Source organism: Pogonomyrmex barbatus, unplaced genomic scaffold, assembly GCF_055798465.1.
Source record: "Pogonomyrmex barbatus isolate J1 unplaced genomic scaffold, ASM5579846v1 scaffold18, whole genome shotgun sequence".
Lineage (NCBI taxonomy): Eukaryota > Metazoa > Arthropoda > Insecta > Hymenoptera > Formicidae > Pogonomyrmex > Pogonomyrmex barbatus.
The window spans coordinates 1,975,352-1,990,974 of record NW_028297114.1 but is presented as its reverse complement, the minus strand read 5'-3'; the positions used below and the strand labels follow the sequence as shown (position 1 = coordinate 1,990,974).

The 15,623-nt window shown below is 34.9% G+C and overlaps 2 protein-coding genes across 2 annotated transcripts in view; both read left to right on the top strand.

Moving 5' to 3' along the window:
* Positions 1-1,315: 1,315 nt before the first annotated feature.
* Positions 1,316-15,623, top strand: part of sprt (PDZ domain-containing protein sprite) — a 78,243-nt gene continuing 63,935 nt past the window's right edge. The window contains exon 1 of the mRNA XM_011649521.2: positions 1,316-1,682. The gene's annotated coding sequence lies outside the window, so the exon portion shown is untranslated. The remainder of the gene's footprint in view (positions 1,683-15,623) is intronic.
* On the top strand, positions 4,692-6,722 carry LOC105434007 (uncharacterized). Its single transcript, XM_011649557.2, has one exon. The coding sequence runs from the start codon at positions 4,844-4,846 to the stop codon at positions 6,062-6,064; it is 1,221 nt and encodes a 406-aa protein (XP_011647859.2). The 5' UTR covers positions 4,692-4,843; the 3' UTR covers positions 6,065-6,722.

Sequence of the window (15,623 nt, the reverse complement as noted above, 5' to 3'; positions counted from 1 at the left end):
ACAATAAGGACGCTTGCATATTACGGTGATTAGTGTCACTCTCCTCATATCAAGTCTCTTTACGGCTCTATTAAAGCGACCGGTTTTCTAAGGAATAATCCGCCGCCGCCGCCGCCGCCACCACCGTTGAGCCCATTTTAATAATGAGTGCTATTAAGTCAAGTCCGTCCCTCCAGCTAACTAAAACTACTTCTAAATACGAACATTCTCCGTATCTCTCACTTCGTACTTTGTACCGTCAGAATTTTCGTCGAGATTGGCGCGAATCTCGGATCCTCGTACAATTACGCGGTGTTTCTGTACAAACCGCGAGAGAGGCAGAAACAGGTTCTTGCAAAAGTGCGAAAGGCGATGGCCGACAACCGCTATCAAAATTCATAAAAATGGAACCAATTTGCGTTTATGTTCCGGCACTTGCGCGTTGCCTTTCGGCGCGCTTCGTGAACGGAGTAAATTAAGATAAGGAAACATGCATTCCTGTACGCTGCTTTTTACAGGACTGCAACTTCGTAAATGCAGTATATTCCAGTTATTGTAACACTTTTAATATTAATTATTTATTTATAAAATTCTTCATCTCTCTCTCTCTCTCTCTCTCTCTCTCTCTCTCTCTCTCTCTCTCTCTCTCTCTCTCTCTTTTGTTAAATACAAGATTTGACATTTATTAAACTTCGTAAGTAATAGTTTTCTTTTTTTTTTAGAAAAATCTCAATTTTTATATAAATGATAATATAGCTGCCTCAAAAATTAAATTATGAATGTGTACAAAAAGAAGATGTTATTTCAATAAAATACCAGATAAACCTCGTAAACATTTTAAAGATATTTAGACATTACACATCTTAATATCTTTACATTACAACTTTTTTACATTTTCCCAGACAAACACCTAATGTAAAAGCAACCAATTATCCTATCTTATCGTCGAGCTAATATCTCCGCTTAAATATCCAATTGTTAAACCTAGTGACTTTTTAAATTAAACTTACGGCATTCATTGTCGCTTTCTCCCAAATATACTCTATAGGCCACGTCTCGCTGACGCAGTCAAATTGCGTATTCAGAGAGATACATCCAAATATATTTAGAGATCATATTTAACTACGTGGTTATTCGGCAACCATCAGGTTTAGGTCGCTGCGGTTACGAAATCGAGTCAAATACCCCGACATGTTTCGACCCTCGCTCTCTTCCCGCACGCGGTATCTGGCATCTCGTGCATAATCACACGCCCCCGACGTCCATTCTCAGGGCCGTAGGAACCCATCCGGCCGGTTCCCTCGGGGGCCCGTTGGAGGGATGGGTTTAAAGGGGCCGCGGCAAAGAGCGGAGCTGTGTACGGTTCGCGTGTGCTCCGACGCGGAAAGCCGGTTAGTCGGTCTCAATCCGCCGTGGTGTTCGTATTAAGCAAGTGCGTTCTCCAAGTCTCGTGCTCCGTGCCGGCGAGCTGACGGGACCGGAAACGACGAAGGAGATCCGAGGCGGCGCGGACTCGTCGCCCCCCGACTCGCGCCCGTCCCAAGCACATCCGGCGTGAAAAAAAAAAAAAAAAAAAAAAAAAGAACGGACGGATTCCTTTGTTTCTCGATGTATCTTCTATTGTTATGCATATAGTGTTTTTGGTGCACGTGGCTGCTGCGATTCATCCACGAATTTGGTATACCTGGACTTGCGCGCGGAAGGTACGTTTATCCTGTTTTCATCGCAATTCCACCGCGCAGGCGTCCTCGTGAATTCGAAGTCATCCGCCGTTGATCTCACGGTTCGTTGAAAAAATGCGGCGCGAACATCGCTTAATTGATGAGATTTTACTTTCGATGTATATATAATGATAGGTAGTGGTAAAAACTGAGAATCTTAAATATACTAAATTTTTTCGAAAAACTGAGAAAGACATAATTTAGTTTAATGAAATATACAATTAGAAAAAAACATTTGCACTCTATCTTACTTGGAATAAATTTATCAGAAGAAGGGAAATATTATTGCAAAATGTTTTTATCATTTGCATTGGTAGAAAACACGTTTTTTGTTTACATTAAATTTTTTTTAAGAAGACAAAATGTAATATAAATTTTTTTTTATTTTCTACTGCATATAAGCAAAAATATTATATATTAAACAAGAAGTGATATTTAAAATTTGTAGTGAAAAATTATGAAAATGCTTACTAAGTTTTAATTTGCCACAGGATTTTCTCTTTCTTTCTCTTTCTTATTTAATAATTTTAGAAATTAAATTCTTATAATGATTAACGTGAAATTTTTTAAAATACAAACTATATTATTAATTTTTTAAATGTTTTTACAACTAAATTACTAGATTTATGAGGCTAACACTCAGGTTTCGTAAAACGTCTATTCCATAAAATCTCTTGCATATGCATAGAGCGCCGTGCTATGCTCGAACTATTCACTAAGCAAACGATATTGCGCCTATTAGTAGAGTTTATATACGTTTTACGGTCGGCAACAATTATATCGTTGTTCAAACATAAAATAAAATGGTTCGTTGAGCAGGAATCGTCACTTTGATCGAAAAAGTGGCTTGGAATCATCCAAGAACATTACCTAAGCTCAATTCTTTTGGAGTTATTGTCCTTTTTATTCTCTTATATATCGAAAATCATTATACTTTTTAAATATCATGTACTTTTTACATTTGTGACTAATACGCAAAAATTTTGAAAATTTGTTATCTCAGAAATAATTTTGCTTAATCCTTTTTATCTAAAAAATAAAATTTTACTTATAAAGCTTATAATATATTATAATGTTACTTAAAAAGCTTCTTAAAAATTAATATATCATGATAAAACATTTGCAAATTTCTTATTATATAATTTTTAATATACTTTTAACAAAGTTATTTGTAATATTTGTAAGACGCAAATTTTTATATTGATTTATGTCAAATACTCATATATTTTTCAGAATTTGGATTTATATTTGTTAAACGTAGACCAATAATTGTTGAGCTGAGAAATGATCTGAAAAAATTATTGACCTGTCAATAGCGTTATACTGCAAAATTCTACCATTGATGTTTTGATAGAATGTACATTAACTGTGTGGGCACTCCAGTAAATTACAGTCCTATACTCAAACCGGCAGCTGCTTTAGCCGAACAAACGGCTCGCGATTGTGGAACGCATATGTCAAAGTCATAGAAACAGAATGCTGATTCAATCTTGGTATCTTTTTAGAAAACTCGAACGATGATTTGTAAATCATTTCGTCACGTTCCAGATTGATCCTCGTATGTAATGCGCGCTTCATCCTGTTGTAGAAGCAAACACTTCCATCTTCTAGCAAATATCACACAAATAAATCACATTTATGTCAATTTACTATCAAGATCTCTTCAACATGTTATTAAATGTACCAATGAATACACAACGAATATATATAAAACACACGTAGGCGGACAATTAAAAATTCGCCGATAAATTTAAGTATTAATAACACGGAAATATCTATTAATAATAGATAGTAAATTACATCCATTTCACTTTCGTGATTTCTTACTTCTTGATCGTAAATAGAAAGGCTAATCGCTTTGCGATTACTCATTCATTTTACTTTATCTCGTCTTTAATCCGTATTTCATTTCTATAAGTTATTGGAAATAATCACTTTATTTGTATGACAACAGACATGCGTCTACTCTATCTACTATAAAAACATCTGAAGAAATATTCGAGTAAATTCAAGATCCTCTTTATGTATCGAGGCCGAGACCTAACGATAGTTTTCGTTTTCATTACTATCAACAATAGAGTCATTAGAGGAAAAAGTACATCGTAGCCCATTTCTCCTGTTCAGCGCTAAATTTGGATTAACCCAATTCAACAGTGTGAGAACATTCCCAAAGCGCACTCAAGTTCCGCGAGGAAAAAAATAGGGAGGGAGAGGGAGGGAGGAGAGAAGAAGAAGAAGAAGAAGAAGAAGAAGAGGTAGCCAACGAAGGCTACCTACCGTTAATCTGGACGTTAATGCGGCTCGGTGCACGAGCATAAGTCTCGCGTCATACGAGATGCAAATGCGACTCGTAGCAACGATGCAAGCCGCATCGCGAGGAATTTTTTGTTGCTGACAAGCCGACTGCATCTTTCTCGCCGCAATGTATTTCCCGCGTGAGCCGCGCGATGTCGAATCAAAACGCGTTAATTAATTAGCGCGTCGTATAAGCCTTCAAGAAGTAGGGAATGAATAGAAAAATGTACAGACACAAAAAACGCAGTATGATGCGGTTCGCTTAACGAGCAGAAATCAACTAAAACAATGCTCGTGCAATGTTTAATGCATGAGCTTTCCAACAGTACGCTATGGGGATACTCTACGCATATTTAATTTCTAGAAATGAGGTGTATCTACAACAGTGATAAAAAAAGATTAATTAATAATAATGTAAATAATTATGACAATATTAAATTATATAATATTAAATATTAAATATTGAAATGCAAAGCTTCATATTACTTTTTTATATGTAATAAAATTTATATATATAAAATAATATAAAGCTTAAATAATTAATTTAATAAAATTAATATACATATATATATATATATATATATATATATATATATTAATATTTATAAATTAATTATTATGTTTTTCATATATGTATATATGTATATATAAGTTAATTTTCATTCTTTCCATTCTACAATGCTATAATGAACTAGCCTAACCCTTGCAGGCAAGAGGAACCAGAAGATTATGACCAGCTTCCAGCGTGTTAAAACATACTCCGCCTAATCAACGGCTTACGTCTAATTCCACGATATCTGTCTGTACAATCTTCGCCTTCATAAGGCAAGAATCTGAAATTAACGATCATGGAAGGGACAACCTCGAGCAACGAGAGCGCTTTGTATGTCGCCAAGTTTCGTCGCAGTTGCCGCAATCGCGAGTCTTATGATGCGGTTGCGGAATTGGCAGCTGAATTACGACGTGCGTATATGGTGAAAGGGCTGCAGGTTCAACTCGAGGAGAGGCAAACCCGCAAATACATCGAACTCATGCGAAAACGTGAGAGTGCTGACTTAACCTACAAGCGACAACAGGAAGTGTTGGAGGAAGATTTGCGGTATCGATCGGAGATCCTACAGAAGACGAAGGAGTACAGGCGGCAGCTGGACGAACAGTTGACACGGAAGGAGGAAGAGAAAAGAGTCATCGTGGAGGAAGCTCGCGAATACAGGAAGTTCTTAGAAGAAGTGGATCGAGTGCAGGAAGAGCAGGAGCGCTCAAGGGCGTTGGAGAAGAAATGCGAGCTTGTGGAGAGAACAAGGCAAGAGAGACTGATCCTCGAGGAAATGAGGGAGGCTCGACGACAGGAGGAGCGTGAAGCGGAAGAGAAGAAACGACGGGACGATCTAGAGTACTTGAGGGAGATAGAGGAGAGGTCGAAGGAGGTGAACAGACTCCGACAGGAGCAGATAGAGAGGCGCGAGCGTGTCCTATTGGAAACGACGAGGATAATGCTGGACGCTCAGGCTCGAAAACGAGAGAAGGAAGAGCGACTGATTGATCTTGTAGCAGAGGAGATCAGATGCGAGCTCGTAATCAGGGAGATGGAGGAGGCGATGCGTAGGAAAAAGATGAAGCAAGAACTGGCAGCTAGTTTACGGGAACAGATAGTCTTCACGGAACAGTGCAGATTGCGTTTCGTGGAGGAGGATAAAGCATGGGCCGAGGAAGTCATGAGGAAGATTATGGAAGACGAGAAGATGGCAAGGTGTACGGCGGAGGCGAAAAGAAGGATGAAAGTGCAGTATCGGAAGGACCTGGAGAGTTTGATTGAGCACCGCCGCAGGATTCGCGAGGAGGAGATTGCCAAGATTGAGGAAATCGCCAAAGAGCAACAGAGATTGGAATTAGCTGAGGCGGAACGCGCGAAGGAGGAGAGAAAGCGCTTGTTGATGCTACACGCAGCTAATATTGCAAACTTCGTGAACAGAGCGACTCTCACAGCTGAGGAACAAGAAATGCTTGATGAATTAATGAAGGAGACTCGAGACACCGGAAATATCGATGAGGAAGATAAGAAAGATTGAAGAAGCTGATAATCTCGAAAAGAAGAAAATGAACTTTGTTACAATTATAAAGAATTCATAAATATTATATTTCTTGGATAATAAGGTGTATATTAGAAAGATAAAGCTTTAAAAGGAAGAATTGAAAGAGAAATGATAAAATCATCACGTAAAAAATTTCATCTGAAGATAGCATCAACAAGAGAATCGTTAAGAAGGTCAAGAAGATAATAATGAAAAGATATTGTATACTATCCAATAAATGGAAATGGCAATGGCCGATTTGGATGCATTACCATATTTTCAAGAATAATAAGAATTTACACAGCAGTTAATAAAAAGAAAGAAGAACGAAGGAAATAACAGTAAAGGTAAAAAGGACGTGCAATGTTGTCTAAATAGAAAAAGAATCGTTTGGAAATAGGTAGAGTGGTCGATGAAGAGAAAACCGCGATTGACAACAATAATAATATCGAAGATGAAGAAATATATTTCAATTTTATGTGTCTATTAATAAGAATAAATGTCTAGAGAAATAAATTATTTGTTTTTACAAAAGTACATCAACTACTTTATTTATAATTTATAGGAAAACGAGTGTTTGAGAAAATAGAGAATGGCGATCGATAATTCTACATGTACGCAATATTTACATTTAATAAAAAAGTTAATTACTGAATTGGAATCTTAACTACTTATTTATGTACTGTTAGAACATTAACAGATGTCAAGAACCGTTAAAGTCGATCGATTTGATCGTGAGACACGAATGAGGTTTATGCTGAGGTAGTCTATATTTTCGAAGAAATAAAACCAGAGAGAAAGAAGAACGTTGGAGGAAAGCCAACTAAAAAAAAAATATTAACGAAAGTCTATATCTATAAGAGCAGACTCAAAGATAAGATACATCACAAGGAAATTAAAGATCGTTCAAAGTGAATATACTTAAAAAAATTCCCAGAAATAATACTAGTAACAAATTTAAAACAAGTAGATTTAGGTAAAATTTATATTATTAAATATTTATATTATTAAAATTCATATTAAATTATTTTAATTAATGTTAAGATAATTTTTTATTAATAATAGCCATTAATATGTTATACAATTATTTTTAATATACAAGATAATAATTTAAATTAAAAATCGTTATGAAATCAATTCTTTTTGGATTGTAACAAATTTTATTTTAACAACACATTTTACAAAATAAGTTACGATAAAAAAGAGATAAGAAAGAAAAATTTTTCACACATATTTAGTTTTCCGGGAACTAGCGACCTTTGAAAATTTATCTAAAAATCTAATTTTGATGACGATGATAGGCAACAGTCGAAAGAAGTGGAAACTATTTTGTCGAACAGGATGTAATGTCCCGTAAGAAAGTCACGAACGAAACCGCGATGAAGAGAAGAAGGAAAAATGAGAGAAAGAGCCGGAAATTGTTGAAAGAGCGGAAGTTAAAAAATCAATAGTTGTTCAGTGCCATAGATTTTACGCGTGTGCGTTATTTAACTATGTCGTAAGATCCGTTAAATCCAGTTTATTGCAACAAAATTGGAAAAACAGGATCCAAAAAATATAAAACATGTCGCATGGTGAAAAAAATAATCTGCACGCGCATACAAAATATTATTTAAAGTTGACATAAGAATATTTTTCCAATTAAAAACAGAAAAGTAGTCTAACTACATGCGCACGTGACTTTATTTACTATATTTTACGGGGTGCGAACCGTTATCAGGCGTCTTTTAATTAAATCGCAAATTATCGTTTTGATGCAACAGCCTCTAACACATTTGGCCCTTTTGCTCTCATAGAGTTGTCTCGTCAATATGGTATGGAGTTACGTCGTGAGATGACTTATGAATTTAAAAAGATTAAGCAAGCCTGATATGTGCGGTAATATATTCAAATGTATTAAAATTACAACGACTATCGATCGATATACGTGATTTTTCCTGTTATCGAAACCTTAAATTATTGTTAGTGTATAGTGCGCAATATTGCAACATAGGCGACATACGCTTGTGTGGTAACATGATTGACATATAAATTGCATATAATATTCTCTTAATATCCGTTATCCCGCTAGATATTAATCAAGACGTCACGATAAAAATATAATGACCACTATGAATTATGTGCTCTAGCAATCCAAAAAAGTTAAGCAGTAGGGAAACATTGTAGATATAATTATTATACCTGAAGAAAACTGGATTTTCGTAATTACAGTATTCAAATATAAATTTTCTGTCTCCACTGTCATCGTTACATCAATTCGTACGATACGACGTAAATACATACATAGTTTATATAATTTCAGTTCATGGGAAAATTGATGGCGCAATAAACTTTTACAATTAATATATAATCTAAGGAGATTATAAATTTTCAATTATTTTATTTTTTAATTATTATTTTATTTTATAATATATTTTAATTTAATTTTAATGTAATTGCTTGCGTAAAATAAATATTTTATTTGCTTGTTATATATAAATTTTATATATATATATATATATATATATATATATATATATATATATACATCTATTATTGATGTAAATTTAATATTTATAAAACACATATTTTGTAATGATATTTAAGAATCGAAATAGGGACTTATGTATTAATGTTTTAAAATTAGAGAGTTAAAATTATATTAATAAATTTTTTTCTCTTTAACAAAATAATGTAAGCAATAACAAATCCTCTCGATAATATTCGCGATATTATTAGACAGAATTCCTTTGACATTTAGTGCGAAACAGTTCAAATATTCTCCCTTAGCACCTGTCGCCAGGTGTTACATGTCTGTTACAATGTTTAAAGATTTCCCATGAGGAACACTGGAATAATTTTCAAGAAATTCGCGCGTCTGTTATTAACTCATATTATCTAATAAAATATAGTTCAAATAGAATTTATCTCAAAATATTATTTGTTACAAAATTAGCTCGAACAATAGATAATTTCATATTTACTAACTTCTCTTTATATTCGATTGATCAGTTAGCATCCTGATCAATTAGTAAATTTGGAAAAAATTTCATAAATGCTTCATCTAATTTCATTTATAAATTATATTCTTTATCTTTAGAATATTTTTAGTATTTTATTAAAACCATTTGTGTTAATTAAGATATCTTATGTTTTATTATACGGAGGTATAATAAGTATAAGTAGATATATATTTCGTAATTTCAAAAAAATTGGAAAATATATCTCACGAAAGAATAACGATGCTTCAACGATTCAAACTCGCGTGACTTTCATAGATATGTCACCTACAGAGTTCGTATTAATTAAGAACATGTCATGAGAATGGCATCTCGGCATCGCGACCCATAATTAAATGTGATCGTTACGAAGATTCGATAACGCTACTCGAGTCATTCGGATAACGATATCAATTCCTAAATCGGTTTACCCGACATTCTCAAGTTAAGAGGCTTTCCATGTCTCTCCAGTAGTGATGATACGTCACAACATTGCGTAATTATTCCAATCAATTTTCTATTAAAAGAAAAAAATGAAGACGTAAATAAACGATTGATGACTGAGATACTTCAATCACAAAGGAATTACCGATTATAATTCTTTTCTTGACATTTTATTTCACAGAAAGAAAGATTGCATTCAATTAACGTAGTGATTGGTGCTATGAGAAAGAAATTATTAAATTGTTGTAAAAACAATTTTAGCGTTTTAGTGTAATTAGATTGTTATCAGAAAGTGCTCGTGTAATGGATACTCTGTATAACTTATGAGAAAAGAAGGATGAAAGATTCTTTTTAAGATTAGACAGTTCTAAAAATATATTTTCGTATATTGAAAAATCTTGAATCCCTTTTTATTTCGAAACTCCATAAATTTCCAGTTAAAATTTCTGAGATCTCCTCATTAGACGTCGGAGTCGTCACTCTGGAAACTCAGAATAGAAGTTGCCGCACGCTGCGCGCATTGAATCATTAATATCTTGGTTAAGATACAAGCGCGACCTATACTTCCAATCGTAGAGAACTAATTACATCGTGTGTAATAAGTCTGTTGATCAGACGTGCGCAGCTAACAGAAATCTATGGCAGAATCTATCAGTTATTAAACACGTGTTCGGGGTCTACTCGAGACACAAGAACGCGAGACGAAAGTTCAACATTGAAACGGCTCGTTAAACAATTATCGCGCCACGAGATTATATCTGCAAATTCATCGCTCCTATTGACCGCTTAACAAGCGCTAACAATAAGTCGACGATAAATCCATCGTCGATCGTACCTGTCTCGTGCCGCACGGCCAACAACTTGCGAGTTGTCTCGCAAATTATGCCCTAATAACGACCCTCCGCTTTCGTCCTTGTAAATTGTTCGCCACGTTGTAAATTATCCGCGTGGAAATCACGAGAGCTGCTTCTAGACTTAACACTGTGATGTTAATCGAGACACTCGTCGGGCCGGTTCTTAATTGCGTATCGGTGCACCACTTCATTACTCTCTGCGTGGAAAAACGTGAATGAAAATTTTTCAATTTTTCATTCAGAAAAAAGCTTTCTGAAAAATCCTTTTTTAAATATCGATCTCGTTCGCGAACACAAGAGAATGGAATATTAGTAACGGATATATCAATTTGGATTATATTCGCTAAAATATGATTCTAAAAAAATTACGATCGCTTATCGAGAGGAAATCTTTTAAAAAAAAATCTTAACACAGCATCAATCTCTAAGTTAACGGTAATAATTATATTAGAAGTTGCGTTACGAAGTTTTAAATGTATATATGCATTGTGAACGTACCGCGTACATGTGTATGTGTGTATTTGACACACTTCATTAATCATAGCCGCCATAATTTTAACATGTAATTTATGGATGCAAAATATACTATGGAACATTCATCAGTTGCTGTTATGTGGTGGTGCAATGAATTCTCTCCAACAGCCAGATGAAATGATTTCGAATAGTAATAATTTATTAATACAGGCATATTGTGCGCGATTGATCATGCAAAGTAACGCGATCTAATTACATATTGTGTACTGATAAACTACATTACTGAAATTGCATTCGTTATATTCAGTTAGCGCTGTTGTTTGCCGTATATATAATTTTATGCACTACACAAAATTTAATTTAATTTTAATTTTGTTAATATCAAAACATTCACGTTAAATGTATAAACTAAATGCGTGAATATGTAAAGTAAACCATTTTTTTTGCCGAAAGTTTTTAGGATTCCATTTTAAAACTCTACACATTTCCAAAATCAAAGTGACATTTTTGCGGAAAAATTCTGTCGAAAGGAGCAAAGCCTGAGCTCTGTATGTACGATCGATATTAATTTAGAAATGAATATATCTTGACGTATTATCGTAGCCAATTACAGCCACGTGCTAATATTATTCCGAATGACAATTATAAGATACGCAAGTACTTAAGAGCCAACAAAAGACGAATTATCACCTGGACCGAAGATATTATTGATTGCTACAAGGAGCTTGTTACGAAAATCAATTTGTTACGTATTCTTTGAATGCCAAAAAGGGACTCGTGTGACGATTCAACTGCTCGGCGAACCCGACAGGTCAATATTTCACTTCTTAACGCCCTATTAAATCTTCGAGCAACCGAAGCAAGAGCCGAAACCTATGCAAATATAGTTTCGCTGAAATCGCAACGGGATAACGAGACTTTTAACGAGCGGAACGAAACAAACGAATGGATCTCATAACGAATCCGAGGACTTACGAGGATTCGATATCAACGAGTACAGTTAGAAAGGGATTATTCGTTACATGGGGCACGACATTTTTTTCCATCCAGCAAATCGAGTTTTTTATGCTTTTTTGCTGGTTGTTATGAGAACAGTCTTTTTATCCCTCGGGATGAATCGACCTGCGTCACACTTTCATTGTGATGCAAGAAACAAATCCCAGTTTTGTTTTATGTCGTCGCATTTAAACGCGCGCTTGTTTTATGTGTTATTTATAGAAATATGTTATTGTACATACTTCCTCGTTATACAAAAATAACTTTAGAAAAATGAAGCTTGCTTTAGCAGAAATCATAGTCTACGTTAAAATAAAATACTATATAACAATAACGTTATTTTTATTGGCGAAAAATAATAATATGGAAATAATTATACTATCTAATATTTTGCGAGGGAAATTTTGTAATCAAATGTTTTGGGTTATTTAAACATTTACGAGGATACAATTATAATAATGATTGCCGGACATAATACATAAATGCGCAAATACTAGAAAAAAATAGAGACGACATAATGTATTAAAGGGAATCACTTGGAGAGACACGTGTTATTATCAATTAATATAATTCATTCACTCGATGACGGTGGCCTTCGACCTGTAATAACGTAAAACACGTCGACGTCAAATATGACAATAGTCAATAGAAAAACTACGTTTATCGTCATCGTTAAAGGACATGCCGGCACGCCGGGACATTATTTATTTCACGCTGTTTTGCCTATTAAAGCGGTATTACTCGCGTGCATCAACCCCTTGCGTATCGGGACACATTGCGAGAGACGAGAGAGATCTCGAGAGAGGGGTGAGAAGGTCATAAAATAAACGTCAGATTTAAACGCGTCGTAAAACATCCGCGAACGCGGCACCCGTGGGTGCCGCACGCCCGTGTCTTCTCTTATACCTTAACCGGTATTTTTGCGATTCACAAAAGCCGAGAGTTTACGAGCGCTGTTTGTTCTTCGTGGCGAATAATTGAAGAGACGGGCGCGCGGGAATGCTGCGTCGCGACGCCTTTCACCGCGCGGTGACGCGACGCGACGCGACGCGACGCGACGCCTCGCACAGGCGGATCTTGGATGGAAATTGGAAGCGATTGGGAGAGAAGGGTGTCTTTCCGCGTCTCGTAATCGGAATAATCTATTTGCGGTCGGATATTTACGACGACCGTTATGTATTCATCGGGATGAGGGGGATCCTCCGGTCCGGAGGACTCGTAACATCGCGCTGACATCGCGGCGAGACTTTCGAATAAGTCGATAGCGATAGTGTAGAATTCCCACTGTAGAAAATGACCTCTCCTTTGAATCGGTGAATTATACCTTCGAGTTCTACGTACAAAGTATGCGCAATGCATGAAGTTCTTGACATTATTAAAAATTTAATTCCCCGGACGTGAGATATTTTTATTCGTAACGTTGTCCTTGTGAACAACAGTTTTGCGCCGTTGAAATAAGAGATTTCTGGGAATCAAACGGTTTTTGTTAATCAAGTAGTTATGTAAAAAGTAATTCTCGCTTTAATGACAAAGAAATTCCTCGCTTGTATTTTTATATCCTAGGTTATTCGCTTTAAATCGCTTTGGAATTAAAATTCGAACACGATGTAAAATATACGTGGAAAATAGCAGATTTAGCAGCGTTTTGCAAAGGTCCATTCCCGATATCCAAAGATGGAAAGAAAAGGCAGGAAACTCTGACATTTATAAGCATTATCTGCACTTGATTGTTATACACTTATCCAAGAATATATGCAACCGCTACTTTTGCGTAGGATTTATTAATGAACAGGACTGCCATTTACTATTCACTGACGATCTATAAGCCACTGATATGTATTGTCAATAGCAATTTATCCACTATCGCCATCGATTCGCAGACCGAGTGGCAAACCGCGACGCTTGTACGTTAATAACTTACACGTGGCAATTTACCTATCCCCCATCCACCGACGTTTCTATACTTATCCAGAAAACGATTTATAACCATAAATTCACGCAAATTGACAATAAGAGAAAATTGGATTGGATTGGAAAATGCCGTCGCGTTTTACACTCGAATGGAATGTAACACGAATCTTGCTAATTGCCACTACTGAATAAAACATGATCGAAACTCTTATATGCCGTGTACTTTATAAACGCATGAAAGGTCGAAGACAGAGATATATGAGACATTTTTGTTTTCATTTTATTTCTTCTTCTTACCATTTAACCGATTAACTTGCCATTTTTTGGGAGGAATTCTGCTTCTTTAGAGCACCGCTTCTCTTTTCTAATCTCTCAATATGCGAAACTTCGAGTCTTCGGATGAGATTCGTAACTTTCGATGCATTCGTAACTTCGACACAATCAGAATATTGTTATAGAACATAAAGCAATGTTTAATGTTGGATAAGTTTGCAGTACGTCGGTACGCCGTTAGTTATAGTTTAAATTTACGTTTCGAGTTTACGAAGTACATTAGTAAGTTGCAATGTTCGCCAAAGTGAATGCGGAACATTACGATATTTCGTGAGAAACGGAAACGACATTTGCGCCGCAGCGATCTTGCTGCGCAAAAAAAGCGACGGACAATAAATGGATTCTTAAAACGGAGTGGTACGGGAGCGCACGTAATGATACCTTAATATTCCTGTGCAGGTAATGATACCTTGATATCTACTTTCCGTTTGATATCTTTACCGCTTACCACAAGTCGCGCTAGCTTGACGCAATTTCTACACAGCGGATGAAATGAAACAGCCCACGTTTAAATGAAATGACGTGTTATTATCTCCTAAAAATCTGCAATTGTAGACCCGACGCGTGTAAAAGTACTAAATATCTCGCGTATTCTTCAGAATTGTACATTTCTATCGAGAGCCGCCATTTTTGTCGAGTGACTTCTTTCCCGATGAACAAGACAAAAATTATATACTGAATATATTTATGTACCTTCTCAATGACATACATAGCTATATACCTACATCTGAGCTATCATTTACGTCCTTGTGTAGTCATCGATCGAATAGTATTATGTAGTAAGGCGAGCACCCCGTGACGACAGAATACAGATGGAAGGCATTAAAGTGAAACTATCGCGGTATGCATTGAAGTTTATCGTGGATAATGGATAACACAGCAGTGATTGCACCATAATAAAAAAATTCTTGAAATTATTTAATTTATAATACATAATATCTACAGTATTTAATAAAATAGCTTTTCAATTGTAATTTCAATGAAGCGATAAAATTATGAATTTACAAATTAATATTTTATGCATCAAATAATTTAAAAGGTTTTTTTTGTTACCTTTACAAATAATAATAATAATAATAATAATGTTTCTATTTAAATGTGGTTATTAATAAAAGTTTTTCAGCTGATACATTTTTATAATAAACCTTTTCACATTCTTTCTTTTTTTTATTCCAAAATAATTTTAAAGTAATTTTGAGGCTTTGTTTTATGCAAAATATTATTTTACATTAAATGCAATAATGTTAAAATAATACAAAATTCTATTTCAGTCCATGATTATCAAAACAATTAATATATGTAATTTTCAATATATATATATATCTTTACAAATTAATATGTTACAGATACATTATTTGTATAAATGGAATAATAGAGTATTATATTAAATTATTAATACAGGAGAAACAATACAATTTTGATTCGCATGATTTATTACAATATAAAATTACGTGGGTTAATGACATTTAATTAATAATTAGGAAATGAAATAATTTCCCAAGTTAAATTTGATAACTCTGAGATCTCATTCGAGCACAGAGATGAGAGAGATTTCGATCGCAATTT

Excerpts from the sequence above, each read along its gene's own strand:
- LOC105434007 (XM_011649557.2), top strand. The coding sequence starts at position 4,844 with ATGGAAGGGACAACCTCGAGCAACGAGAGCGCTTTGTATGTCGCCAAG.